Source organism: Actinia tenebrosa, unplaced genomic scaffold (assembly GCF_029948245.1).
Source record: "Actinia tenebrosa isolate PJP-AT-01 unplaced genomic scaffold, QUT_ActTen_1.0 PGA_scaffold13__45_contigs__length_12533684, whole genome shotgun sequence".
NCBI lineage: Eukaryota > Metazoa > Cnidaria > Anthozoa > Actiniaria > Actiniidae > Actinia > Actinia tenebrosa.
In genome coordinates this window covers 5653339-5678871 of record NW_028292573.1, presented here as the reverse complement: position 1 = coordinate 5678871, position 25533 = coordinate 5653339, and the positions used below count along the sequence as shown (strand labels likewise).

The 25533-nt window shown below is 39.6% G+C and overlaps 2 protein-coding genes and 1 long non-coding RNA gene across 4 annotated transcripts; 1 reads left to right on the top strand and 2 right to left on the bottom strand.

The window, feature by feature from the left end:
• Positions 1 to 644: 644 nt before the first annotated feature.
• LOC116286508 (large ribosomal subunit protein P1) lies at positions 645 to 2737 on the bottom strand. Its single transcript, XM_031693040.2, has 3 exons — positions 2510 to 2737; positions 1683 to 1932; positions 645 to 710 (listed from the first exon to the last, which is right to left on the bottom strand). Exons 1-3 carry the CDS (start codon positions 2579 to 2581, stop codon positions 697 to 699), a joined length of 336 nt encoding a protein of 111 aa, XP_031548900.2. The 5' UTR covers positions 2582 to 2737; the 3' UTR covers positions 645 to 696.
• A 320-nt stretch (positions 2738 to 3057) lies between these two features.
• On the top strand, positions 3058 to 22335 carry LOC116286503 (uncharacterized). Of its 2 annotated transcripts, XM_031693032.2 has the most exons (22): positions 3058 to 3333; positions 3801 to 3965; positions 4937 to 5254; positions 5924 to 6105; positions 6666 to 6794; positions 11415 to 11639; positions 11845 to 11914; positions 12451 to 12533; positions 12932 to 13052; positions 14215 to 14425; positions 14833 to 14902; positions 15951 to 16024; positions 16616 to 16832; positions 17291 to 17370; positions 17844 to 17888; positions 18440 to 18539; positions 19321 to 19395; positions 19601 to 19641; positions 20365 to 20457; positions 21295 to 21328; positions 21631 to 21701; positions 21897 to 22335. In XM_031693032.2, the coding sequence occupies exons 1-22, from the start codon at positions 3213 to 3215 to the stop codon at positions 22114 to 22116; spliced, it is 2745 nt and encodes a 914-aa protein (XP_031548892.1). In that variant the 5' UTR covers positions 3058 to 3212; the 3' UTR covers positions 22117 to 22335. The 2 variants fall into 2 exon arrangements, with proteins under 2 accessions (XP_031548892.1, XP_031548893.1); XM_031693033.2 differs by lacking the exons at positions 19321 to 19395; positions 19601 to 19641; positions 20365 to 20457; ... (1 more) ...; positions 21631 to 21701; positions 21897 to 22335 and adding an exon at positions 19181 to 19302.
• Positions 14658 to 25028, bottom strand: LOC148911669 (uncharacterized). Its single transcript, XR_016119540.1, has 3 exons — positions 24824 to 25028; positions 14844 to 14932; positions 14658 to 14737 (listed from the first exon to the last, which is right to left on the bottom strand). It is a non-coding gene; the product is annotated as an uncharacterized LOC148911669 (long non-coding RNA).
• Between the last annotated feature and the right edge of the window lie 505 nt (positions 25029 to 25533).

The window sequence follows — 25533 nt, the reverse complement described above, 5'->3', positions numbered from 1 at the left end:
GTGCTCAGGCTGAAGAAACTTGAATATAGATACAACTCAAACAAAGAATCTCTTTCTCTAGGGGGCATGATGTTTTGAAATTGGAGAACAATGCACCAAGACTGGGAAATTTATCGACTGAAATATTTAAACTGTACTATTTGCATTTTTGTTTTGCTTAACTTTAAGGAGGGTATTAAGAATTATTCTGGACATTTCAAATTTTCACCTGCCTAACGAGGTATGAGCTAAAACTAACTTGGCCGGTAATCATGACCAGCGTTTGACCGACCATTTTTTGCCCTGAAATGGTATTGGCTTCTTTTAACGAGTATGGTTCCCATTGTAGTTATTATAGTGGGTGTAGTGGTTTAGCCGCTCGCCTATCACTGCTGTGGTCCAGGTTCGAGCCCCAGCTCAGACTGGATCATATGCGAGTTGAGTTTGTCTGATGTGTTGTTCTCTCCCTTGAGGGTTTTCTCTGGGTTCTCCAGTTTCCTCCCTCCATACAAATCAACATGTGATTCGTGTTGTATGTTGCAAATATAGAATGTGGTGGTAGTGCGTGTGAAGGGAACCTCACGGAAGAGCCCAGTAGGGGGAGTGGTGGTTGTACAATAGAAGTTTTTATATTTTAGAGGTGTAACACATAAAAGACACGGCAATGATCTAACTGAACATTTTTTATTGATATTATTCTTGATTGATGGTTGATGTCTAGTCAAAGAGACCTGGAACAAAAAGATGGATAAATGATTATTCAATGATGAAGAAGAAAGCAGGTATATTGAAGTAACTAAAACAAGGAAACTGGCTCAGAAGTAAAGGACAGTGGAATCATGTGATTCTCATATGTCAGAGGTGGTTAATCATCATAGCCAAGTTCTTTGCAATATTACAGTGCATTAAAATGTCATTAATAGTCACACTGTTGAAAAGTTAGATAAATTTATCTAATTAACTTAGATAAATGTTTAGTTGATGTCAAATTAAATACATGCCAAAGTAATGTTCATGCGAATCTGGGGGTTTTCTATACTAGAGAATGAGTGAAAATATAGACATTTCTCTCTAATCTTAGTAGCTGTGGGGTCATCATGATGACTTCATCAAGGAGTTTGAGTAATCCAGTACTGCTCCAAAGCTGGATTTTCATTGCTCCCTAAGTACAGTACCGCTTTTGTAAGGTTAGGTTTAGTGCTATTATTTGGATGACCAATCTATTGTTTTTTAATCCAATCAAGTAACTCGTTCCGAGTGGTATGGGCTGGCTCATGAGTTTATCAACAACAGATTACCATCAATCAATTAAATCCTTGCCAAGTACCTTCCGACAATTCCCATTTAGCCTTATGTACTTTAATGACTTATTTGATTGATGGCTGTCTATTTCCCATTAACCTTTAGCGACTCATGTCTCGATAGCAATGAAAACAGTGGTGAAATCTGTTTAAGGGTAATGATGTTCCTACTACTGTTTGCTCCAAACAAAAACATTGCCGTGCAACACTATATGGGGGTAAATACAGAAACTCCTAAGGGAGTTGAATTACTGGAAAGAAATTTGTCAAGAAAAAAGTTGACTGTTTCAGAGCATCTTTCAAAAGAAATGTATGGCTGCAACAACCCCTTGAGTTTCTGACAAGTAATTCATATTGCTCAGCATCATAATGTAATTGTTTAATGTTAGATAATATGCTTACCAAAGCCCATATCATCATCAGATTCTTCCTCAGATTCTTCCTTCTTCTTCTCCTCTTTCTTTTCTTCAGCAGCTTCTCCACCGGCAGCAGCACCACCAGCAGCAGGGGCAGCAGCACCACTACCAGGAGCACCAGCGCTAGCAATGAGATCCATGATGTTGTGACCCTCTAGTGCCTTAGCAAAGAGACCGGGCCAGAAGGATTCTACTTCTACATTGGCTGCTTTGATGAGCTTGCTGATCTTCTCAGCCTATATATAAATATATATAGAGCCCAATTAGTATAGGAGATCTCGCAATCTCAAGTACAATTCAGAATTTATAGGTACGACTGATGTTTTGAAAGTTTTAAAAATTCGTATCTATAAATTCCAAATTGTACGAGAAGATTGTGCGATTTTTTGTTTATAATACACTCAAAAAAAATTAAGAAACTTAATTGGGACTCTACAGAGTAAAATTTGGGATTTAATCGTACTCCTCTTGTCCAATCAGACTCTAGTAATTTTGTAGAGTGTACTATAGATATGAAAATTGAATGAATGATAAGTGAATGAATAAATAATATCGAAATGGGAACAAAGGAGTTAAAATACAAAATTATAGAATAGGGACAAGAATAGCAACACTTTGAAAATGATTTCCAAATTTACTTTTGCTTGCTCATGCTAAATGTTTCAGCAAAAACGTAAAGAATCTTTTTTCGACTCGAGTTCCTTTAATGTAACTCCAATCTCTAAATTTCTGAAAATGTAGTTCAGCTTAGAACAAGAAATTCCGAAGAAAAAAAAGTAAAAACTTGAAACACGTTTATTAGTAAAGACTTACGGTGATATCGACATCGTCATCGTGTAAAATAAGGGCACTGTACACACAAGCGAGTTCAGATTTTGATGCCATAATGTAAAACTATGCTTTTTCTTTCAGGATGGTTGGGAAACTCGATGTAGGTTGCCTTGCTTACAAGGATGTAAACGGATTTTAAGGCCTTAGCTCAGTGAGAACTCTACACCTTATTTCACGAAGATTTTGGAAAGAAAGAAGAAGCTTTTGTGCGAAGCATTATGGGCTACCTCCTTGAGCCTGCTATGTAGACAAACCAGTGGTTGCATTGCTAAACAGGAAGCCCATGCAAAGTACTTTGGATTGCTTGTAAATTTGAGTGGATTTTTATATTTAGAGAATCTTTAAAGTAATTTTCGGATAAGTAAGCTATTTTTTTTTTCATGTGTATTTACGTGTGTTTTCTTCCTGTACACGATTTGAAGCAAATTCTATGAGTTTTAAAATATCGTTTTTGGGCCTCCTGTGGTACGAATGGTGAAAACCGCTGGCTTAGTTAAATTGAAAACAAATATTTTCCACGTGCTTCAACATTTGTGACACTTTTTCCATCTTGGGTTCTTGTTTTCATTTTTATGACACCATTCTAAGAATTTTAGCTGAAAATACTAAATCTTTTATTTCATTGCTTAATTTGTCTGCGCTTCAAGCCTGGGTTTTCGTCTTTATGTGGTTTTGAAGAAGCGATATGAAAGACGAGAGCGACAGACAGACAAAGATAGCTTTGACTAAAGTGATCCAAGAGAGTCTACGCAACCCAGAAAAGAAGAATGAGTTCGTACGAGAAGGGACCATTGATCTTCTTTCGGGTAAGTCCTTTTTAAAGATTAAGTTTTAAAAAGTTTATCATTTTAAGCAGAATATAGTATGTAGTTCCAGAAAATATCCATACCTCCCTAATGGAGGGGGATTGGAATTTCCAAGGGGTGGGGAGGGTCTGAGAATGGTTAAGAATATTGTGTAGTTGCAGAAAATATCCATACCTCCTCAAAGCGCTATGGAGCAGGACTGGAAATTTCAAGGGTTAGGGAGATAGGGTTCAAGCAGTGGCGGATTCGGAAGAGGGGTGCAAGGGTTACACACCCCTCTCTGGTTGGACTTTGCGCCCCTACTTTAAAGATTTAACCAATACGAAATAATGTTTTTTTCCTTTGATTCTAAGGGGTGCACCCCTCCCTGGGTTAACTATGTGTTCTGCACCCCTCCCTGAACAAATTCCTTGATCCGCCCCTGTCAAGGATGGTAAGTTCAGTTCTCAAAATTATTTTTTTCACAGAGCTGTGTAGATCAAAGAAAAGCCGAGAAATTAAAGCATTTGCCTTGGCAACCATGGGTGTACTATGCCATGGAAATCAACCTGCAAAAGATATGATCATGAATATTGGTGGGCTGAGGACTATTCTGTCGTTATGTAGCACAGTGGAAGACGGCAGTAATACTGGTAAGATTTGTGCTTGAAAAATGAAAAGCAGCATGTTCTTAGCATAGAACAAGATGATAGAACCCTTGGTAATAATAATAATAATATTTATTATTATTTATAATGAGCAAATTAACATGTTAAATATGATCAAAAGCACAGAGTGGTACATGATTTATACTCCAAAAAGCAATTGATGGTTTTCACGGCCGCCATGTTGGATGAATTTAACAAAAGATTTGTCATTAGTCTCTTTCGTTATTTCATCCAACATGGCCGTCGTGTCTTTTGTTATATCATCCAACATGGCCGCCATGTCTTTTGTAATTACATTCTCTTGGGAATGATTGAAAACCAGCAATAGACCTCTTTTGCTTGGGCATAATGTTTTCCTATTTCAGACCACCTGTCATTCTCTAGAGTATCATTTGTTTGTTTAATGGTTGTACATGAGAAGACACATGAATAGAGTTCTCAAGTGTGACGTCATGAAAAAATTAATTTTGACTTTAATGTTTTTCAATCTCTAATTTGTACAGACAATCAAAAACAAAACATTTGCATACCAAATTTGACGAAGATTGGTCAAATATCAGCTGATGCATGAACAATGGGGAAATATAATTATCAAATATAAGTCACTGTATTTTCGGCTTAGTTCAAAACGTTTTCTGAAAATACAGTGATTTGTATGGAGTTATTATATAATTAAAAGACCATATCTCAGCTGATATTTTTCCCATTCTCGTTAAATTTGGTGTTTAAACGTCTTTTCTGATTGTCTATCGAAATTGTTAACCAAAAATATGATCAAGCAAAAATCAATTTTTGTGAAGTCATCTTTTGAGTACTCTATTTGGAAATGACTCAAGCAAAAAATATCATTCTCAACGGAATGATACATGGTTTGTAATGGGTAAACGTTAATATTATGCCCAAGCCAAAGATGCGTGTCATATTATAATACAGTGTATTTGATCATGGTGTTTCAGATATCAACACTAGAGAAAAAGAAAGTAGGCTATTGTCCCACGAGCAGTCTGCAGCATTATTACAGAAACTCACCTACAAAGATGAAATATGCCAGGCAGATCTCGTCACTGCTGGTGCCATTCGTCGCTTGATTCAACTCTGTGATGTATTTAATCCTACTGGTTCCCATAGCAACTGTTGTCATGTGCCCTCCCAGTACAGTGACAAAGCAAACAAGCTTTTTACTGACCTGACTGTTAATAAGAAACTTATTGGAAAAGTTCATGAGCTAAGTAAAGAAGAGAGCACAAAAGTAATTCAAAATCTCATACAATCAGGTATGTTCATATTCTTCCTTCTTTGTAGCCATGCTGAGGTGAAAGAGAATAATATTGGACGACTGACATAGTTATAGAGAGATATCAGTTATATTCTAGTTGCATTCATACATAATGGTTATATGCTGTTAAATTTTCATTTATTCTTAGCATCCTACATCCTATTTATTGTTATTTTCATTCTAATATTATCACTACCTGGTTAGCTCAGTTGGTAAGAGCGTCAGTTTGTTGTGTGGGAGGTTGTGGTTCAAGCCTTGGCCGGACCAACACTCAGGGTCTTAATATAACTGAGGAGAAGGTGTTGCCTTTGTAATTATATCTGCAAATAGTTAGAACTTCAAGTATTCTCAGACAAAGACTTGAAACCGTAGGCCCCGTCTGTCTTCGCTATATAGCCCTGTATAAGGCAGACATATAAGACCCACTGAAGACTCTGGTGATGATCAACTTCAGTGCCCGTGCTAATGCTACAGGGCCCAATATTGGATATGCTGTTGTGATATTCCTGCCCTCATGGGAAAAAATCATTTAAATCATAATCATTATTACCATTATCATTATCACATGACTTTTATTAAAAGATACTGTAAGGCACAATACATCCTTCTCCCTGTGAATCCCAGCATGCCTTATAACTACATACAGAATATTCCATTGATTCTCTAGAAGCTGAGATAGATTGTTTACGCGAAGAACTCAACAAGATTTACAACATAGATCTGTACGACACTATTACAGAAAAAGATATTCACATAAGTAATGAATTAATAACTAGAGGTATGGCCTGGCCCGACCTTAATAGTACTAGTATCCTACCCAGTGAAGAACGAAACAGTCCTCAGAAGGAGGTAAGCATTAAACGTTATTGACCTTTAGCAAGAATGTGCATTTTACTGAAGATTTAAAAATTATGTTGTTGATGAATGAGGAGAATGATAGTGATGATGACAGATTTAAAGATAACGGACAGTTGTCCGTCAAATTTTTGCCTTGCCAGTTATTTTGACCTGTCTTGGCAAGGCAAAGATTCGGCCAGACAAGTTTCAATTCTGGGCAGACATTGTCTGATGTCCAACTGTTATTTTAAGCCCTGATTTTGATCACTCAGTGTATTTGAAATTTAAAAGGTTTTCATACAGTAGAAAGGTAAAAAAAACTTAAAGTAGCGCTCGCCTCTCATCAATGTGACCCGAGTACGAGTCCCACTGGGTTCGGTGTTGCATATGAGTATAGTTGTTTCTTGGTTCTCTCCTGTGCTTCGAGGGTTTTCTGGGTTCTCCGGTTTTCCTCCCTCCGCAAAAATCAACTCCTAAATTCCAATTCGATCATGGAATGAGGGCCACAGGTTTGTTAGCCACTGCCTATGTGGTTCATGTGTCCTCACTGTAATTTTAATCTTTATATCCAGACAAAAGGTATTGTGTGGAGTGACATTAGGCTGTCTCAAGTAATTGATGCTGGTCACTTCTGGGCTCATATCGGTGGAGACTCCATTGGGAAAAGCATTACAGCTATTGACACATTCCTTAGATCCCAGGTATGATGAAATGCTAAATGTTACCTTACAGCATTACTTTAGTTTGGGATTTGTACTGATAATAGTGATTAATGTACCAAACATTAACAAAAACACTCTTTAGTAATTACTAGTTGTTGGGTTACCTGTGTAAGTGCCTGCCTTAGGTCAGCGGAATCTCACGTTTTGTAACGACGGCCATGTTTGTGTAAGCACATGGTTTACTTGAATAAAGCCTACTTTCACGGCTTAATCGTGTATATTCTTCACTACAATTTATTCAAGTAACCAAAAATGGATAAAGTTTTACGTCCTGAACGTTTCGGCGTCGATCCAAGTGATACTGGAGCATCCAAAGCGTGGATACACTGGAAACGAACTTTCGAGAATTTTCTCTCAGTGCTGCCCGATGAAGGTCTCAATAAATTCGGAGTGTTAACCAATTTCGTTTCACCTGCAGTCTTTGAGTACATCGAAGGATATCCAAGCTACGAATCCGCTATGCAATCGCTTCAAAATGTTTACGTTAGACCAACTAACGAAATTTACGCGAGACACGTTCTTGCAACTCGACGACAACAGCCTGGAGAGACACTGGACCAGTATTTACAAGCTCTAAAGGTGCTCAGCAAGGAATGTAATTTCCAATCTGTTACGGCTGCTAAATACTGTGAAGAGAACGTCCGGGATGCCTTCATTACTGGGTTGCAATCAAATCAAATTCGTCAGCGGCTTTTGGAGAATAAAACTCTTGATCTAAAGACAATGTTCGATCAAGCTAGAGCTCTTGATTCTGCCATGCGAAGTTCTGAAAGCTACGCAGTTTCTCAGCCATTCAATGCTGCAGCCGTAGGTGTGTCACCTGAAACCACATCGCCAGCGTCATCTCAACCTGACCCCAATCTCTTAGCTTCAACACTGACGACCGGTGGTCCCAAATGTTTCTTCTGTGGAAATACTAAGCATCCCCGTGCCAAATGCCCAGCTCGTGATGCTGTGTGCCATAAATGTCAGAAGAAGGGGCATTTTGCACAAGTCTGTCGAGGGAAACCGTCAAAGCCTGGTGACGTCTCTGCGGCCCTCTGGCCACCATCACTTGCCTCAGTTGGGACCCCGCAAGCTCTTAAGGCCTCATCTGCTACTGTCATAGTCAATTCAGGATGGAATGTGAAGGCGCTCTTTGATAGTGGTAGCAGCGAAAGCTATATTCACCCAAGTTTAGTAGAAGCAGCTGCTATTCCTGTTAATCCTTCTTCTAGTACAGTGTCCATGGCGGCATCAGCATTATGTACAAAAACCGAGGGATTCTGCACCGTCAACCTTAACTACCAAGGACACAGCTATGAGGAATTTCGCCTGTCAATAATGCCCGGCCTATGCTCTGATCTCATTTTGGGACTTGACTTCCAGTCTCAACATGACCACGTCACGTTTGAGTATGGTGGAACAAAGCCACCCCTATCTGTCTGCGGCCTAACTACGTTAAACATCGACCTGCCCTCACCCTTTGCAAACCTTACATCAGATTGTCATCCAGTTGCTGCTAAATCCAGACGCTACAGTGCAGAAGATCTCACATTCATCAGTGGAGAAGTGGATCGATTGCAAAAGGAAGGCATCATTGAACCCAGTCAGTCTCCGTGGCGAGCCCAAGTAGTTGTAACTAAAGACGAGAACCACAAGAAACGTCTGGCTATAGATTACTCACAGACCATCAACCGATTCACACAGCTTGATGCATTCCCATTGCCAAGAATCAGTGACACTATCAACGAAATCGCTCAGTTTAGAGTTTTCAGTACCCTTGACCTGCAAAGTGCCTACCACCAGATACCGTTGAAAAACGAAGACAAGCCTTACACTGCCTTTGAAGCTAAGGGCAGACTCTATCAGTTTACCCGGTTACCTTTTGGAGTAACCAACGGGGTAGCATGCTTCCAAAGAGAAATGATGAGACTAGTCGAAGACCATAATCTGAAAGGAGTATTTCCCTACCTGGATAACATAACTATCTGTGGAAAGGATCAGTCTGATCATGACATCAAATTGAAATCCTTCATGGATGCTGCACGAAATGCCAATCTTAAGTTCAACGATAGCAAGAGTGTCTTCTCCACGCGCCGTCTTCCTTTACTTGGTTACGTCATTGAAGAAGGTACCATTAGTCCTGATCCTGAAAGGTTACGGCCCTTGAAAGAGCTTCCTCTGCCACACAATTCAAGATCCCTCAACAGATGTCTTGGACTTTTCTCCTATTACTCGCAATGGGTACCAAATTTCTCTGATCGAATAAAGCCCATCACAAGCTGTAAATCCTTTCCATTGCCTCAGGAAGCCAAAGAGGCATTTCAAGGAATAAAGAAGATCATCGCAGAAGCCATTGTTTCAGCCATAGATGAAAGTATCCCCTTTGAAGTTGAGACAGATGCTTCGGAAGTAGCACTGGCAGCCACTCTCAACCAGAATGGGAGACCAGTGGCCTTCTTTTCGCGTACTTTGCAAGGAAGTGAGCTAAAGCACTCTGCTGTCGAGAAGGAGGCTCAAGCTATCGTTGAATCTGTAAGACACTGGAGACATTTTCTCACCGGTCGCCACTTCACTCTAAAAACTGACCAACAATCAGTTTCTTACATGTTTAACCAACGACAGAAAGGGAAGATCAAGAATGACAAGATAATGCGTTGGAGAATCGAGCTCAGTTGTTACAGCTTTGACATAGTCTACAGACCCGGTAAAGAGAATATGGCACCAGACACCTTGTCCCGAGCCAGCTGTGCTACGACTACTCACGATTCCCTCTACAAGCTTCATGAATCACTATGTCATCCAGGCGTTACCAGACTCTGGCATTATGTTCGAACGAAAAACTTACCAGTTTTCACTAGAAGAAGTCAAGAAAACAGTAAGCGCCTGCCCTGTCTGCTGTGAGTGTAAGCCCAAGTTCTACCGGCCAGAAGAAGCTCATCTCATTAAGGCTACCCAGCCATTTGAAAGAATAAACATTGACTTTAAAGGCCCTCTACCCTCCAACAACAAGAACAGGTACTTTCTAAACATCATTGATGAGTATTCTCGTTTTCCGTTTGTCTTCCCATGTCCTGATGTATCCACTCCCACCGTTGTGAGGTGTCTTACCACGCTGTTTTCTCTTTTTGGCATGCCGGCCTATGTGCATTCAGACAGGGGAGCATCATTCATGAGTCGAGAGCTACGAGAGTTCCTGACTAGCAAAGGTATTGCGATGAGCCGCACTACAAGTTACAACCCCGCCGGGAATGGACAGGTGGAGAAATACAATGGCACTGTCTGGCAGGCTGTTACAGCTTGCCTGAAGTCCAAAACCCTCCCAGCCGAGTACTGGCAAGATGTCCTCCCTGATGTCTTACACTCAATCCGTTCTCTGCTGTGTACTGCAACGAACGAGACGCCTCATGAGCGTTTTCTGGGCTTCTCTCGTCGGTCCTCTACTGGCAGCTCCATCCCTACTTGGCTGTCTGTACCTGGTCCTGTATACATCAAGCGTAACGTTCGAAACAGCAAAAATGGACCCCCTCGTCGATGAGGTTGACCTGCTCCAGGCGAACCCACATTATGCTCATGTTCGCTACCCTGATGGGCGGGAGACAACAGTGTCTACGAGAAGTCTCGCTCCCCGAGGTCAGCCGATAAGTGAAGTCTCACCTGTGCAACCAACACCAGCTGAAGCACAATCTGCCACACCCCAACCGGCTGAAGTCCAACCTGCAACAACGCCGCCCGCTGAAGCACTCTTACCTGACAACGGTGCCAATCACGGAACTACCCATGAAAGTAAACAGGCCCCCATAGTACTGAGACGCTCTCAACGGGGAAGTCATCCCATTGATAGGCTTAATCTTTAGGAAGGGGTGAATGTACTGATAATAGTGATTAATGTACCAAACATTAACAAAAACACTCTTTAGTAATTACTAGTTGTTGGGTTACCTGTGTAAGTGCCTGCCTTAGGTCAGCGGAATCTCACGTTTTGTAACGACGGCCATGTTTGTGTAAGCACATGGTTTACTTGAATAAAGCCTACTTTCACGGCTTAATCGTGTATATTCTTCACTACAGGATTCTCTGTTGCTCAGGGTTAGCTTTGTACAGAATATTCATGCGTTCCAGTGAATGTCCGCGGAATTTCAAAGTGTTTGTGCTATTGAATTTTTGCATTATTTTCTTTTCCATTAGTATTTATGAATATTTAGACACTGATTCGTGGCTAAGCCTGAGTAAATGAGTCTGTAATCAAGGAACACAGAAGTAATTTGGAATTCCATACTAAGAGGTCTATTTTCCATTCCATGCAAACTTAGTACTTGCGAGTTGCCAGTTCTATTTTGATTGGTTTTCTCACTGCTGCCAGTCAAAAAGGTAAAAGTTTGCGACTAATTATGTTTGATTGACAACAGCAAAGAATACAGATGTGCAAACTGTAACAATAACAGCAATATAAAATATGGAAGGTTTGGGCTTCCTGTGGTGAAGGTTCTTGTAAGTGAGCACCTCCATCCCGACTACTCACTCCTGAACCCAAGGTGGATGATCACTAAAGAATCAACTGTTAAAGAATAAGTTTGCTTGAAGAAAGCTTAATACTCACATGTCTTGCATCAACAGGAGTTGGCCCCTTATCCTGACATGCCTCAGCCGGGGGACATGGTGTGCGTACTAGAGACCATGGCCAGTCAGAAAACCACATACAGGGCACGTGTCTTGGATGTATCATCATCGGATGAAGGCCTGAAGGCAAAGGTTTTTGCTGTGGACTTTGGATTTACTAATGTTGTTCCTGGAATGTCACTCTTTATTTTACCAAGAGATCCAGATAGTCTTCCACCACAGGTACACAGCATTATATTTATATCTTATAAAACAACTGTTATAAATCTTTCTTTCTGGTTGGCTGTGAGTTCATGCTTTTATGTCATTATTTCTATATGGGATTAATGAGAAGCTGTATAATTGATATTTAAATTGATGGTAAACAAGTGAAAATATCTTCACATCCCATTAATTAATTTATGTACAAACTCTCCTTTTATTTCAGGTTTCTTTGTGTACATTATCTGGAGTGCAAGCCAAGCCCAAACATGCTGCCATATTAGAATATGCTGCAGGTTGGGCAAAACCCATAAAATATTACCAAATTGATATATTTTTGATTACAGACTTGTTATTCAGGGTTATCATTAGTCAGAGCTATCTTTATTCACCACTGCACAGTGTCACAGCTTAAGGGGGTCAAACTGAAGGCAATATGAAAGGGGATATGGCAGCCACTTTACAGTCTATGTATGAGTCCCCAGAATACAGCTTTAACCAGTTAACCAGTTTCAATTAGTTTACAAGTATAAGGATAGTTTGAGAGGGGGGGTGGGGAGGGAGGAGGGGACCAGAGGGCCAGAAAATCTTTTTTAGAGCTCCAATAATGAAATACCAAATAAAATTGCAGCATCAAATGATTCATAAATAAAGTAAAGAATGCAATTCTTGAATGAAACAAACACTTTGATATTCAATAGACATTTACTGGAACTCTCAAATTTTCTAGGTATTGATTTTTGCTTTTAGTAATTGATAAACAGGTGAATTGTTTTATTATGCTTAGGAATAGTAATTTTAAATGTCTGATATAATTATATCTTTGTTTAAGGTGCCTTAAGAAATCTCAGTGAGTCCAACGAGGATTATATATCATACATCTTCATGTCTAGTGGAATTGAAGCTCTACTAAAGGTAATTAGTGCAACTACATCGCCCTTATGAAATGATGTTTGGTCACTCAGTAAAGATCTACATGTTAAGTGTATGCTACATCAAGTGTATAAGCAGTCCCGTGAGAACCCAACTGAGGCAGATTTTTTAATCTGCTTATACACTCGATGTAGCATACACTTAACATATACATTGTCCTTGTTTTAGGAGGTTAGCAACAAACCATATTCCATGTTCAAATAAGGAAATGATACTCTAGGGAATGATGATTTGTCTGAAATTGGAAAACATTACTCCCTCAGAAAGTAGAGGTCTTTTTGATAATCTGAACTGTCCAGTAAACTCGTGTCAAAATGAATAAAACTGTTGCTGTTTAGCAGTTTGCTTCTTCTCAGAATCAATTTTCTGTTTTCCTTCAGCTGTGTTCTATTCCTAACAAGAAGATTCTTATCCAAGTTTTGGGTGCCTTGATGAACATTTCTCTTGACTTTCGCTACAGAGCTAGGATTGGATATCTTGGGGGTGTAAAGATTCTTATGGGTGAGTTATATTCTCTTCTTCTGTTTCTCTGACCCTTACTTAGTCAAATTCTAGGTATCTGGAATAATCAAGGATGTGTAATGATAGAACCATCTTCTCTCACCTCTGGGCTTTGAGATTTTTTCCCTAGACTCTACATCATATGGTTGTATACAGTAGTTTGTTAGGCACCTCCCTTGATTACAGAGTTTTCTCTGTTTTTTTTTTCTCCCTCTGCAAACCCAACAAGCTAAGTTCCAATTCAATTGGAGAGTTAGCCATGCATTGACTTAGTCATGCATTATCAGCCCACAGATAAGAGATGACCAATTCACCTTTTTGGCACTAGCTTGGATTGTGTTACAGTCACCAAAAAGATTTCCATACAAATTCACTGACTTCAAAGAGAACATTTAGGTAGATTTCTTTAGTTAGCTCTCTTAACACCTGTAAGAAAATCTTCAATCAAGTTAGAAAAATGATTTCTTACTATTTAGAGAACTAACCAAACAAACCAAGCAAGAGAATATGAACTAAGAGAAGGAATCCCCGTGCCCCATCATGTGCACACTTTGATGCTATTTTTAGAATCTATTCTAAAAATATCCAATGATATCATTTATTTGATCATTTGATTTTCTGCACGCGCATAGTACGCGCGTGTTCTACACTGTTTGCTAACGTTTTCTTGTACAAGATATTCAAATCTGCCCTCAAGATGACGATGTAGGTAGAAAGCTTTGGAAAATAAATGTAAAAATACTCCAGAAAGTTGAACAAATTACTACTTCAATTTTCTGTCGTATTTGCCAAGCTTTCGACGTGCACATTCATATCCAGGGCAGAGTCGAAATAACTGAAAAATCCCCCAAACAGCGTACAGCACGCGCAGTAAATGCACGTGCAGAAATACAAATGGTTTAAAAATAGCACCAAACTGTGCACATGATGGTTACAAAGCTATATAGGAGGGATTCCTTCTCTTAGTTCATATTCTCTTGAACCAAGTAAATAGTTCATTTAGAGTCAGTACATTTGTACGAAAATTCGAGAACAATGTCCGAACGTTTTGGTGACCGTACCACAATTCAAAACAATTTTATACCACGTGACGGCTTGCACCGAAAAGGTGAATTAATGAGCACCAAATGCACTTCTCTTTTATGATCTTTTCTCTCTCCAGATATTTGTTTACAGTACGAAGAAGAAGATGATGTTTTACTATTAGCCCTTGGTACTTTACAAAATATCATGGTGGCTACTGTTATTAACCGCAGCCGTACAGCAGATTGCCATGGGCTCACTATATTTGTACATCTGTATCTTAAAACTACTAATGAGGAAGTCAAGAACAGAGCACTGAGAGCATTAAAGAACCTGGTAGGAGGCTCAAGGTAAGACTCTAAGTTTTACCTTTGGCGTAAAGTGTTCCTATTTCATACCTCATGTCATTCTCTTGAGAATAAGGTGCTTAGTTAGAGTGCATTTCCAGGGACCCCAGAGCTAGGAGGCTGAGGGGCCCCACCAACAATTTTGCCGCATTTTAAGATTTATTTGCTTATTTTCTATTTGATATAAAATTCACCATTGGGAAGAGTTTTTTTATAATATGAGCCCCCCTTCACCAATCCAAAACGTGCTGTTCTGGAGACCAGATTCCTCGCGCTATTCAGACAGAAGCTCTCTATCTAAGGCCAGAAGTATGCCTAAAGGAAAAAGATGATTATTGCCATTACGATAACTACTGGCTTACTTAAATGGTCTAACGAATGTGTTTGTTTTACTTTACCTCAACTTGTAGCTCAGACTCACCTGAAAGGAAAAACGTGCTTGATCTTACAGCTGTAATGGATGAATGTCCAACCACTCAGGTAACCTATAAATCGCTGTGATGTGGTCATCTAAATTTTGACAAAGTATAAACAAAGAATCAAGGGTGATGTAGCAGTAGTTCACTCACCTCTTCAAGGGCTGATCCAGCCAAAATTTTAAGGGGGGGGGGGGGGGGCTAATGGAGTTTCTTCTGTCAACACAACGGAAAACAATAAAAAAAAAGCATCTAATTCTTCAGGGTTTTTTTTTCTGCTTAAGGGGGGCTTCAGCCCCCCTTTGCCCCCCTGGATTTGCACTTGCTGTTACCTCTGGAGTCTCGGGTTTGATTCATGGACTCAGCATTGATTCATCACTCTAAATTTTGATTTGATTGTTCTGTACATTTTATGTTTACAACATACAACACACAACTCAGATTTTGATTTTTTTTGGAAGAAGGAAAATGGAAGAACCTGGAGAAAAAACCCCTGTGACAAGGGAAAAAATGACGCATCTAACAAATTCAACTCACACATGTGGCTCAGTTGGGACTCAAACATGCCACCCACGACACCCATGACACCCATGACACTTATGACACCCATGACGCCCATACTGCCCATGGCACCCATGACACCAGTGACACCCATCCACCCATGACACCCATACCACCCATGACACCCATGTCACCCATGCTACTCATGCCACCCATGACTCCCATACCACCCATGACACCCATACCACTCATGACACCCATACCACCCATGCTACCCATGACACCCATACCACCCATGAAACCCATGCTACCCATGACACCAAAGACACCCATACCACCCATGACACCCATACCACCCATGAAACCCATGCTACCCATGACACCAAAGACACCCATACCACCCATGACACCCATACCACCCATACCATCCATGACACCCATGCCACCCGTGACACCCTTGCCACCTATGACACCCATACCACCCATGACACCCATGCCATCCATGACACCCATGCCATCCATAACACCCATGACACCCAGTAAGCATGACTTTAAAGCATAATATGGATATGTCTCCAAATGATGGGTGATGCAGTTCTTGATTTTTTTAGAAACGCTTTTCTTTGTCTGTGACTGGAGATAGTGAAGAACACTGTAAGTTGAGTCCAAGAAGACTCAGAACAAGGTACATGACTATGGTCAGAGCTTTCTCTGACTTGCACTTGTTAAAAACAAATGTAATCAAGTGATTGTATTTCTCTTTCAGTAGTTTTGGAGAGTTGTTCAAAGTTTTAAGCATCCATCCACCCACCCATCCATCCATCCATCTTTCTTTTTCTTCTTTTCCTTTGTTCCTTCCTTCATTTCTTCCTTCCTTCCTTCCTTCCTTCCTTCCTTCGTTCCTTCGTTCCTTCCTTCCTTCCTTCCTTCCTTCCTTTGTTCCTTCGTTCCTTCCTTCCTTCCTTCCTTCCTTCGTTCCTTCGTTCCTTCCTTCCTTCCTTCCTTCCTTCCTTCCTTCCTTCCTTCCTTCCTTCCACCCTTCCTTCCTTCCTTCCTCTCTTTCCTCTCTTTCCTCTCTTTCATTCATTCATTTTTTCTTTCTTCATTAATCCTCTCCTTATCCTTTTTTCTCTTTCCTTTATGGCCCTTTTTCTCTCCCACATTTTTTTTGCCTTTCGTTCCTTCTATTTCTACTTTATCTTAATTCTTTTTTCCTATCATTTTTCATTTGTTCGTCTTTATTTATTCATCTATAATCTTCACCTGTTTCCCCCAGAAAAAAGCGCAACCGTGGGATGATAGAAGCCAAACCAACCCACATTTCTCTCTCCATGGACTGCATCAAGAAGGCATCTAGCGAGCTATCAGAGACAGATACTAGCTCAGATGATGATTATGCCGGTAGATGGACCAGCGAGACAGACGGGGATACTGATGGAGAATCTCTTATCAAAGATCTTTCTACATATACACCAAGTTACTCAACTCTTGAAGTATGTCTTGTTTTACTTTGGCTCGTCATTCGGAAGCTTAGAATTTTGAATGTGGTAATTTTGATGAAATGAAGTCAGAACATGTCAAGATGTTAGTTGGAGGAAAGAAGGGATAAAAGAAAAAGAAAGGAAGAAAAAAAAAGAGTGGGATAGGAAGGGAGTGAGCAAGGAAGAAAGGAAGGAGGGAGGAAATGATAGAAGAAGGAAATGATGAATTGAAGCCAAAAACTAAGGTATAAAGGAAAAAATATAGTAGGAAGGAAGAAAGGAAGGAAGGAAACAACGGAAAAGGTAGGGGACTAAGGAAGGATGACTAAAATAAGGAAAGGTGTGATAGGGAATAGCACAGTCATAAATGGAATTATGATAGCAACATCAGATAGTGGTCGTTGTTTATCTGCTTATTTAATAACATGAGCAAATATCTTTCTGTAACAAATACCTGTTACGTTTTTTAGTCACCAGGAACTGAGTGCGAGAATTACTATGTGCAAACACACCATATGCCATTCGGTGAAGACGAAACACACGAATTCAGGTAAAACAAGAACGAGCACAACATCCCACACCACACCACACCCATCTATACCTACACACCTCACAACACTAGTACACCATCACCACATTACACTACACCCATGTATACCAACACACCTCACAACACCAGCACACCATCACCACATTACACTACACCCATCTATACCTACACGCCTCACAACACTAGAATACCATCACCACATTACACTACACCCATGTATACCAACACACCTCACAACACCAGCACACCATCACCACATTACATTACACCACACCCATGTATACCAACACACCTCACAACACCAGCACACCATCACCACATTACACTACACCCATCTACACCAACGCACCTCATAACACCAGCACACCATCACCACATTACACTACACCCATCTACACCAACGCACCTCATAACACCACACTATGAGTTTTGACTTCATAGTGTCATTTGACAAACTGTTTCGTTGTTTTCAGCTCGCAAACAAATGTTCACAATATTTCAAAAAGAAAAATCATGAAGTAAGTATATTTCATTTAATGATCTTTATCCATCATCATGCACCATCACCACAATCATTGTCATCACCAAAATCATAGCTGTCATGATCATCGGCTCCATCATCGCTGGCCACCTCCATCAACATCATAGTCGTCATCATCACAATGTCCACGGCATCAAAACGTTCACCATTTTCATCTTCAACTACAGCATTATGACCAACATCATCATCATTATCATCAGCTGCATCCTAATTAACATCACTATCATCAAAACTCTCTTCAGTCTTCATTATCATCTTTTAGAGCGATGGTACTTAATCTGTGAAATAAAAACAAAATAGTTATTAAGTAATAGTCGCAATTTAGTGCCAAAATAGTTATTAATTGATAGTCATAGCATTGATGAACAAATGACTAACATGTTTCTTGTGTATTTGATGTCTCCTGTGTATTCATATATAGATTGATTAACTAAATAGGCACTAAATTGCGACTATTAGTTAATAACTATTTTGTTTTTATTTCACGGATTAAGTACCATCGCCCTATATCTTTCGTTTATTTTCCAGGTCTCTTTGTGCATTTCTTAATAACAAAAAGTGCGGCACCATATACATCGGTGTCCGTGGGAATGGAGAGATATCAGGAGTCAAGGTCAAAAGGAAAGAGGTCAGTCCCAACTAGTAACCACTAGTCATTCTTATTCACTTGTCGTATTCAACACACCAACACAGTCCCAACTAGTAACCACTAGTCATTCTTATTCACTTGTTGTATTCGACTACACCAACTCAGTCCCAACTAGTAACCACTAGTCATTCTTATTCACTTGTCGTATTCAACACACCAACACAGTCCCAACTAGTAACCACTAGTCATTCTTATTCAGTTGTTGTATTCAACACACCAACTCAGTCCCAACTAGTAACCACTAGTCATTCTTATTCAGTTGTTGTATTCAACATACCAACACAGTCCCAACTAGTAACCACTAGTCATTCTTATTCAGTTGTTGTATTCAACACACCAACACAGTCCCAACTAGTAACCACTAGTCATTCTTATTCACTTGTTGTATTCAACACGCCAACACAGTCCCAACTAGTAACCACTAGTCATTCTTATTCAGTTGTTGTATTCAACACACCAACACAGTCCCAATATAACCACTAGTCATTCTCATTTACTTGTTGCATTCAACACACCAACTCAGTCCCAACTAGTAACCACTAGTCATTCTTATTCACTTGTCGTATTCAACACACCAACACAGTCCCAACTAGTAACCACTAGTCATTCTTATTCACTAGTTGTATTCAACACACCATTGCAGCCCCAACTAGTATCCTAATGCTAGTCGTTATCCACTGTATATTCGATGGATGGAAGCCACAACATGAGTAAACGTGTTAGAAGTAGTCTAAAGATTCAATATTTTTTGGTTCTTCAGCGTGACCTTCTTCGTCTTGGACTGGACGAGATGATTGACATGTTCAAGCCGCCTTTACTACACGATATGTACAAGGTAAGGACAAACTAACTCGTGTAAGAACAATTGCAGTACGTCGTCGGAATGCAGCTCTGGGGGATATAGCAATAGGTTTCCAATTTTCAGGATATCGAAATTCTTTTGTTTTGTCCTCTAGATCGAGCTGCCTTGACGTCACATGTAAGGAGCCTATTCTTTATTTCTCCTAATATTTTTTGGGTTCTTGTATTTCTTATTTTAGATCGATTTTATACCTGTCGTAAGACCACAAGGATCAGAAAGGTAAAATATGTTGTTCCGTAATAAGTTTTTAATAAAAATACGAAAATAAGCATCACATTATCTTAATATTGACCTAAAAGATTTAGTAAACTTATCGTAAATTTCTCGTAAGATTGGCATGAACTTGTAGGTAACGTTTTTGTAAAACCGACAAACTTCTTGATGATAACAAAGCATTCCCCATTAGCTTCTCCTGCTAAATCAACCAAGATGGCGGCTGTTCCATTGGTATCCTCCTATTCTTGGGGTGCATGTTACGTCATAGCCGCCATGTTAGTTGACGATAACGAAGCATGCTTCATTAGCTTCTCTTGTTAGATCAACCAAGATTGCGGCTGTTTCAATGGTATCCTCCTATTCTTAGGGTGCATGTTACGTCATAGCCGCCATGTTGGTTGACGATAACAAAGCATTCCTCATTAGCTTCTCTCGTTAGATCAACCAACATGGCGGCTGTTTCATTGTTAATTTTATCTCAAGGGATTTTGAACCATGTGGTTGCAGCCAAAAAATACCTCAATATACCCCTTGCATCAGACGTCAAAGCAGCTCAATTTGGAGGACAAAAAAAAAAGAATTTCAATCGCATAAGAATCATATTGTTATGTCCTCCAACGAGCTGCATTCCGACGGACTCCCAAAGGGTCTTATACTCACTGAAACCTGTTAAACAACCAATATCGTAAACTATAGAGGTTCAAGAAGTAATATATTTTGTTCTAGTGCTGTGACCAGGAATTATGTAGAAGAGCGATACGTGATCCAGATCAGCCTCCTCAAGTGCACGGGTCTTATTTACACTATCAAAGGAGGAAAGTAAGTATGCGATATTCATGTGGAATCTAGGGTGTCGGTGTCGTTTCAGGGTTTGATCTGTGAGTTAGCCGTGCCCTGACTTAGATCAGCCCAGAGATTGTTTCAAGGTTCAATCTGTGAGTTAGCCATGCCCTGACTTAGATCAGCCCAGAGGTTGTTTCAGGGTTCTACATGTGAGTTAGCCATGCCCTTAGATCAGCCCAGAGGTTGTTTCAAGGTTCGATCTGTGAGTTAGCCGTGCCCTGACTTAGATCAGCTCAGAGGATGTTTCAGGGTTCTATTTAATTGTGAGTTAGCCGTGCCCTGACTTAGATTAGCCCAGAGGTTGTTTCAGGGTTCGATCTGTGAGTTAGCCGTGCCCTGACTTACACTTTAGCCAATGATATACAATAATCTCAAGAAGTGTTTTCACGGAATCCTATTACTCCTAATTTTAAAAAATCCATTTGTTTGACATTTTATTTAGAAGAATTTCATAAAAGTCGACAGCTAATTGCTAACGTCTCGCCTTAAGGACGCCTTAGTCTTTATACTCATTAATGCACCAAACATTATGGGAATGTCTTATGTAATTAAATCGACGGTCTCTTCGATAATATACCAAATCTTCTTCCAGATTTATTTAAGTCTAGTCAGAATTCATTAAGCTATTCCGATTCATATCAAGTTACGGAACACGATTTTAATCATCTTAAAGCATCCTGAATGACGAACGCTTAATGAGTTGGATTTAAAATCTTTCCTTTTTACTGAGTGGTATAAATATAGATTTGAGTCATTTGTAAAGAAAGGTGTGGGGGATAGCTGTTGCATCAATTTCTTTTCTTTTTTTCGTAGATGTTATTTCCGTCACAAGTCAGCAAATATAGAGGTAAGTTGGAATATGATTGGTTCAAAAATACTCATATTCAACAGTTTGTTTTGAATAAACTGACTGACTGACTGACTGACTGACTGACTGACTGACTGACTGACTGACTGACTGACTGACTGACTGACTGACTGACTGACTGACTGACTGACTGACCGACCGACTAACTGACCGACTGACTGACCGACTGACTGACCGACTGACTGACCGACTGACTGACTGACCGACTGACTGACTGACTGACCGACTGACTGACTGACTTATGCCTCCTTTCTTGATCTCCCACTCTTCTCTCACTTTAGCTCACTACACAAGAGATACGAGAGAAAACCATCCATGAACAAGAAGTTGTGTACAACACAGAAATAAAACGGTAAGAATTCTCACCAATAATTAGCGACCGTTCATTTTTACGGGCATAGAGGCCTGGTTACATTTAGCGGGGGGGGGGGGGGGGGGCATGTTAAATATATGGTATTTAAGGAGGGGCCAGCATAAAAATAATTAGTTAAATAGAAAATATATGCTTAGTTTGATTGTAACTTTGAGTTGTTTTATTTTACCACAGACTTCGTAAAGAATTAAAAGGAATGCGCAAGCAACTTGCAGAACGAACTTCTGGATCTGACAGCCCCGTGCCCAGCTCCTCTCCAACGTCACAACCAGTTACACCTGAAACAGACAAGAAATCCCACGAAGAGGTTCCCATAGCAACAACAGTCCAAGCACGAACAGACCACGTGAAGAAACAAGATGAATGCGAAAACCATGCTTGTGTTGTCATGTGATCGATTTCCTATCTCTGATTGGTAGTGGCAGGACACGTGACTTTTTGTAGGTTAGCTTTTGATTGGGTATATTCAGACATGTGATTAGCTACATTTTTAATCCTTTGAAATAGTTTTTCAACATTTAATGACTTGGCTACGGATTCGCTTGAGTGGTCATGTAGCACTGACTCCGAGATGGGGGAGGCCTCCCACCCCTTCCCCCCTCCCCCACCCCAATTTCCCAATTTGGGCCGTTACGCAGGCTAGGTTGAACTTGATAAAATACAGTAAATGTATGAACACATCAAGTCCCACCTCGTCTTGGAGCTAATGTTTTATTGTCACTCACTCAGGCCATAGTTAATAGACGCGAATTCGGGAAAGATCTATAGAGGCTTTGCACCATCACGTGCCGACGTCCATAATACAGCTTGGGCTGCCTGTGGTTAGATGGGAAAACAATAAAGTCCCTTTGCTCTTGGGAATTGAATTCTTTTTCATGTAAAACGATTATATTGTTCCTGCCATCTATAACATGGCTGCCGTCACGTGATGGTTCAAAGCCTCTATTGTGCATGACATAACAAGCCATATGCGTTATATCTATCATCACCTTAAGTATTGTACTTTTATTTATTTTCTAATCTTTTGTTGTTCCATCGTTTTGTTCTGACCTATTTTGTCGGCTCGTTTGATAATTCATTAACAACATATGGCCAGCTGGGTACGAGAAAGTCGATCAATTGTTGACACAAAAAGACTCTGGACCATAGGGTTCCCATCGCTTGTATAACGCCGATATTCTTATCGTTTTTGTTTTTTGTTTTTTCATTGCTTTGTTCTGACTTACTTTGTGGGATCGTTCGATCATTTCATTCTGGTACTCATTAACAACATATGGCCTGGGTACGAGAAAGTCGATCATTTGCTGAAACAATGACTCTGGACCACAGGGTGCCCATTGCTTGTATAACTTCGACATACTCGTTTTGTTGATCCATTGTGTTTTGTTCCATTATCTGTTGATACCGTGATAATAAGCCTGGACCACAGGGCACCCAACGGTCGTTCTTGTTTGATATATTGACATATACTCTTCAATCATTGGTCCCCGCTAGAATTTGTTCTTTTTCAAGCAAGAATTTTATATTATTTTCTTCTGACAAGCAGTCAGTACCATTGCAAAAAAAAAAAAAAAAAAAAAAAACTAAAACACTGTAAACTTTTGACTGGACTTAACGTCACATGTTCAATATTTTCCATTGTTGCGAGGGGTTTACTCCGGTTTTCCTTCTTTCACGGTTCAATCTGTGAGATAATCATTTCCTGACTTACATCAGCGATAGAACTTGATTGTAACAATTTTACAAGCTTAAAATTTCTTTTAAATTGTTTTTTTAAATTAGAATATAAATCTTATCCAGTGAATAAATCTATTGAATAACAGCATCAACTTATGCAATGGATAAGGATTTATCTGTCGGATAGCGATATCCACCCTTCTCACCCCGGGCCCTGGATTCAAATATTTCCTATTGTGTAAAACTCGTTCGTATCCAAGATTATCCTCTGTTGTTTATTTTTTTTTATTATTATCTTTCTTTAATTTTTCTTCCTCTCCTCTCCTCTCCTCTCCTCTCCTCTCTTCTTTTTCTTTTCTCTCCAAACGCACGTAATTGTGAAACTTAATCGATTCTTGCAGGTCCAAATTTCTCTCTAAAAGTTTTTTGACAGTCAAATTAGTGTATTGCAAAACCCCTTTTCACTTTGACACCTGTAAAGTGAAAAAGTCTGAACTTGGAATTATTTTATTTCAGAAACAAAAAACTCAAATAAACATTGTCTAGCGCCGACTAGTCTGGTGATAACAATCCAACGAAAAATCGTCATTAAATTAAGTCAATTATTCAGCAATTTCTCTATATTAATCTACCAAAAATCTTCACAAATAATCATTATCTGGGTCTATGTGATTGTTTTACATACTTACTTGATAATGTTATGATGAAATGCAAAAGATAATATATTGATCGAGAAATATGAACGTTTAATTTTAACGATTATCAAAAGTCAACAAGGCGGATGCAATGAGAAAAGCCAGTAAAACAGAATAACATTTGAACAAAGAAGGTTTATGACAACAAACGTCGAAGTTGTCATCTAGATCTAACAGTGACGTAAACGATGACGTGAAGTATTCCATCGTTATGTCATATATCTTCCGTTTATTGGCTCGTTGCCTAGATATCTTTTCACCGTATCTTAATTCTATATTGCAATGACAGGCTAAAAAGAATAATTCGCTGATAAAGACAAAGGTTATTCTCGATAGGGTAATATATGAATCAACATCTTTCGTACAAACGTCCATGTTGCTATGCCAACAAAGATAACAATTTTAGGAGACCATCTATACTACTTACCGGAAGTTGAATTGGTTCCAAACAGGTTTTAAAAACCTGTTTTCGGTGTTATATAATTTTGAAATCCCGCGTATTTCTTTAGAAATGATCGTAGAAAAGCTTGATCCCGCTTGATTTCGTATTAAAATTTCGGGGGGGGGGGGGGGGGGGGGGGGGAGACCCGAAGAGATTTGCAGTTAAATTTTCACCTTTAAAAAAGGGGGGGAAATAAGGTTTACTGCGAAAACATATCAAACTTTCCACATAGAAAAGTTGTCGTTCCGCTCGAGCTGTTTCTTTTACCATATATGGAATGTACTTACCATATTAGGAAATTGGAATATAATTTTCTTCACTAAATAGGCGAATTTCTTGCTCAAAACTGCTCAAATTTACAGTAAATCGAGTGAAAACATCACTAACTAGTCAGCCATCTTGGTTTTGGCCGAAAAAAGACTGGAAATTGTGTAGGGGAGGGGAGCGTGGTTTGTCACCACAGGAAGCCCGCGAATGACAACAATTGTTTGATATGTGTGATTCTGCAATTTCACGATGTGCCATTCGGGTTTTCGGGTTTGTTTCCGGGACTCTGTATTACGTGACTATAGAGTTCGGCGCTCCGTCCACACGTACCTCAAGGTTTTTGAGAACGGAAATGCTTATTCCATTTACAAACACACACAAAAAAATGTTCGTGCACACGTAGTTTCTTTCGAATCGTTTTCGCCTGTCCACAGGTATTCGTTTTCGGAAAGATGGAAAGCTAATCCACAGAGGGAAAAAATCCGTTCTCAAAAATATTCGGATAGGTGTGGAATGGGCCTTAATTAGGTCTCTCTCTCTCTCTCTCTCTCCTTCCTCTTTGATTCAAGAGGTTTTCTCCAACTTCTCCGGTTTTCCACCCTTTGCAGAACCTAACACGCTGAATTCCAGTTATTACAGCTTATTTTCTCATCAAGAACGTGATATCATAGCTCTTAAGGGTGGCATTGTGCAATTTGAGTTATGTTTATTCAGCATGTAAGTGTTACTT

Coding starts and splice junctions, on each gene's coding strand:
- LOC116286508 (XM_031693040.2), bottom strand. CDS start 2,581: ATGGCATCAAAATCTGAACTCGCTTGTGTGTACAGTGCCCTTATTTTA. Junction 1,933..2,509: donor ATGACGATGTCGATATCACC/GTAAGTCTTTAC, acceptor ATTTATATATAG/GCTGAGAAGATCAGCAAGCT.
- LOC116286503 (XM_031693032.2), top strand. CDS start 3,213: ATGAAAGACGAGAGCGACAGACAGACAAAGATAGCTTTGACTAAAGTG. Junction 16,833..17,290: donor CAAGTTACTCAACTCTTGAA/GTATGTCTTGTT, acceptor TACGTTTTTTAG/TCACCAGGAACTGAGTGCGA. Junction 17,371..17,843: donor GACGAAACACACGAATTCAG/GTAAAACAAGAA, acceptor CGTTGTTTTCAG/CTCGCAAACAAATGTTCACA.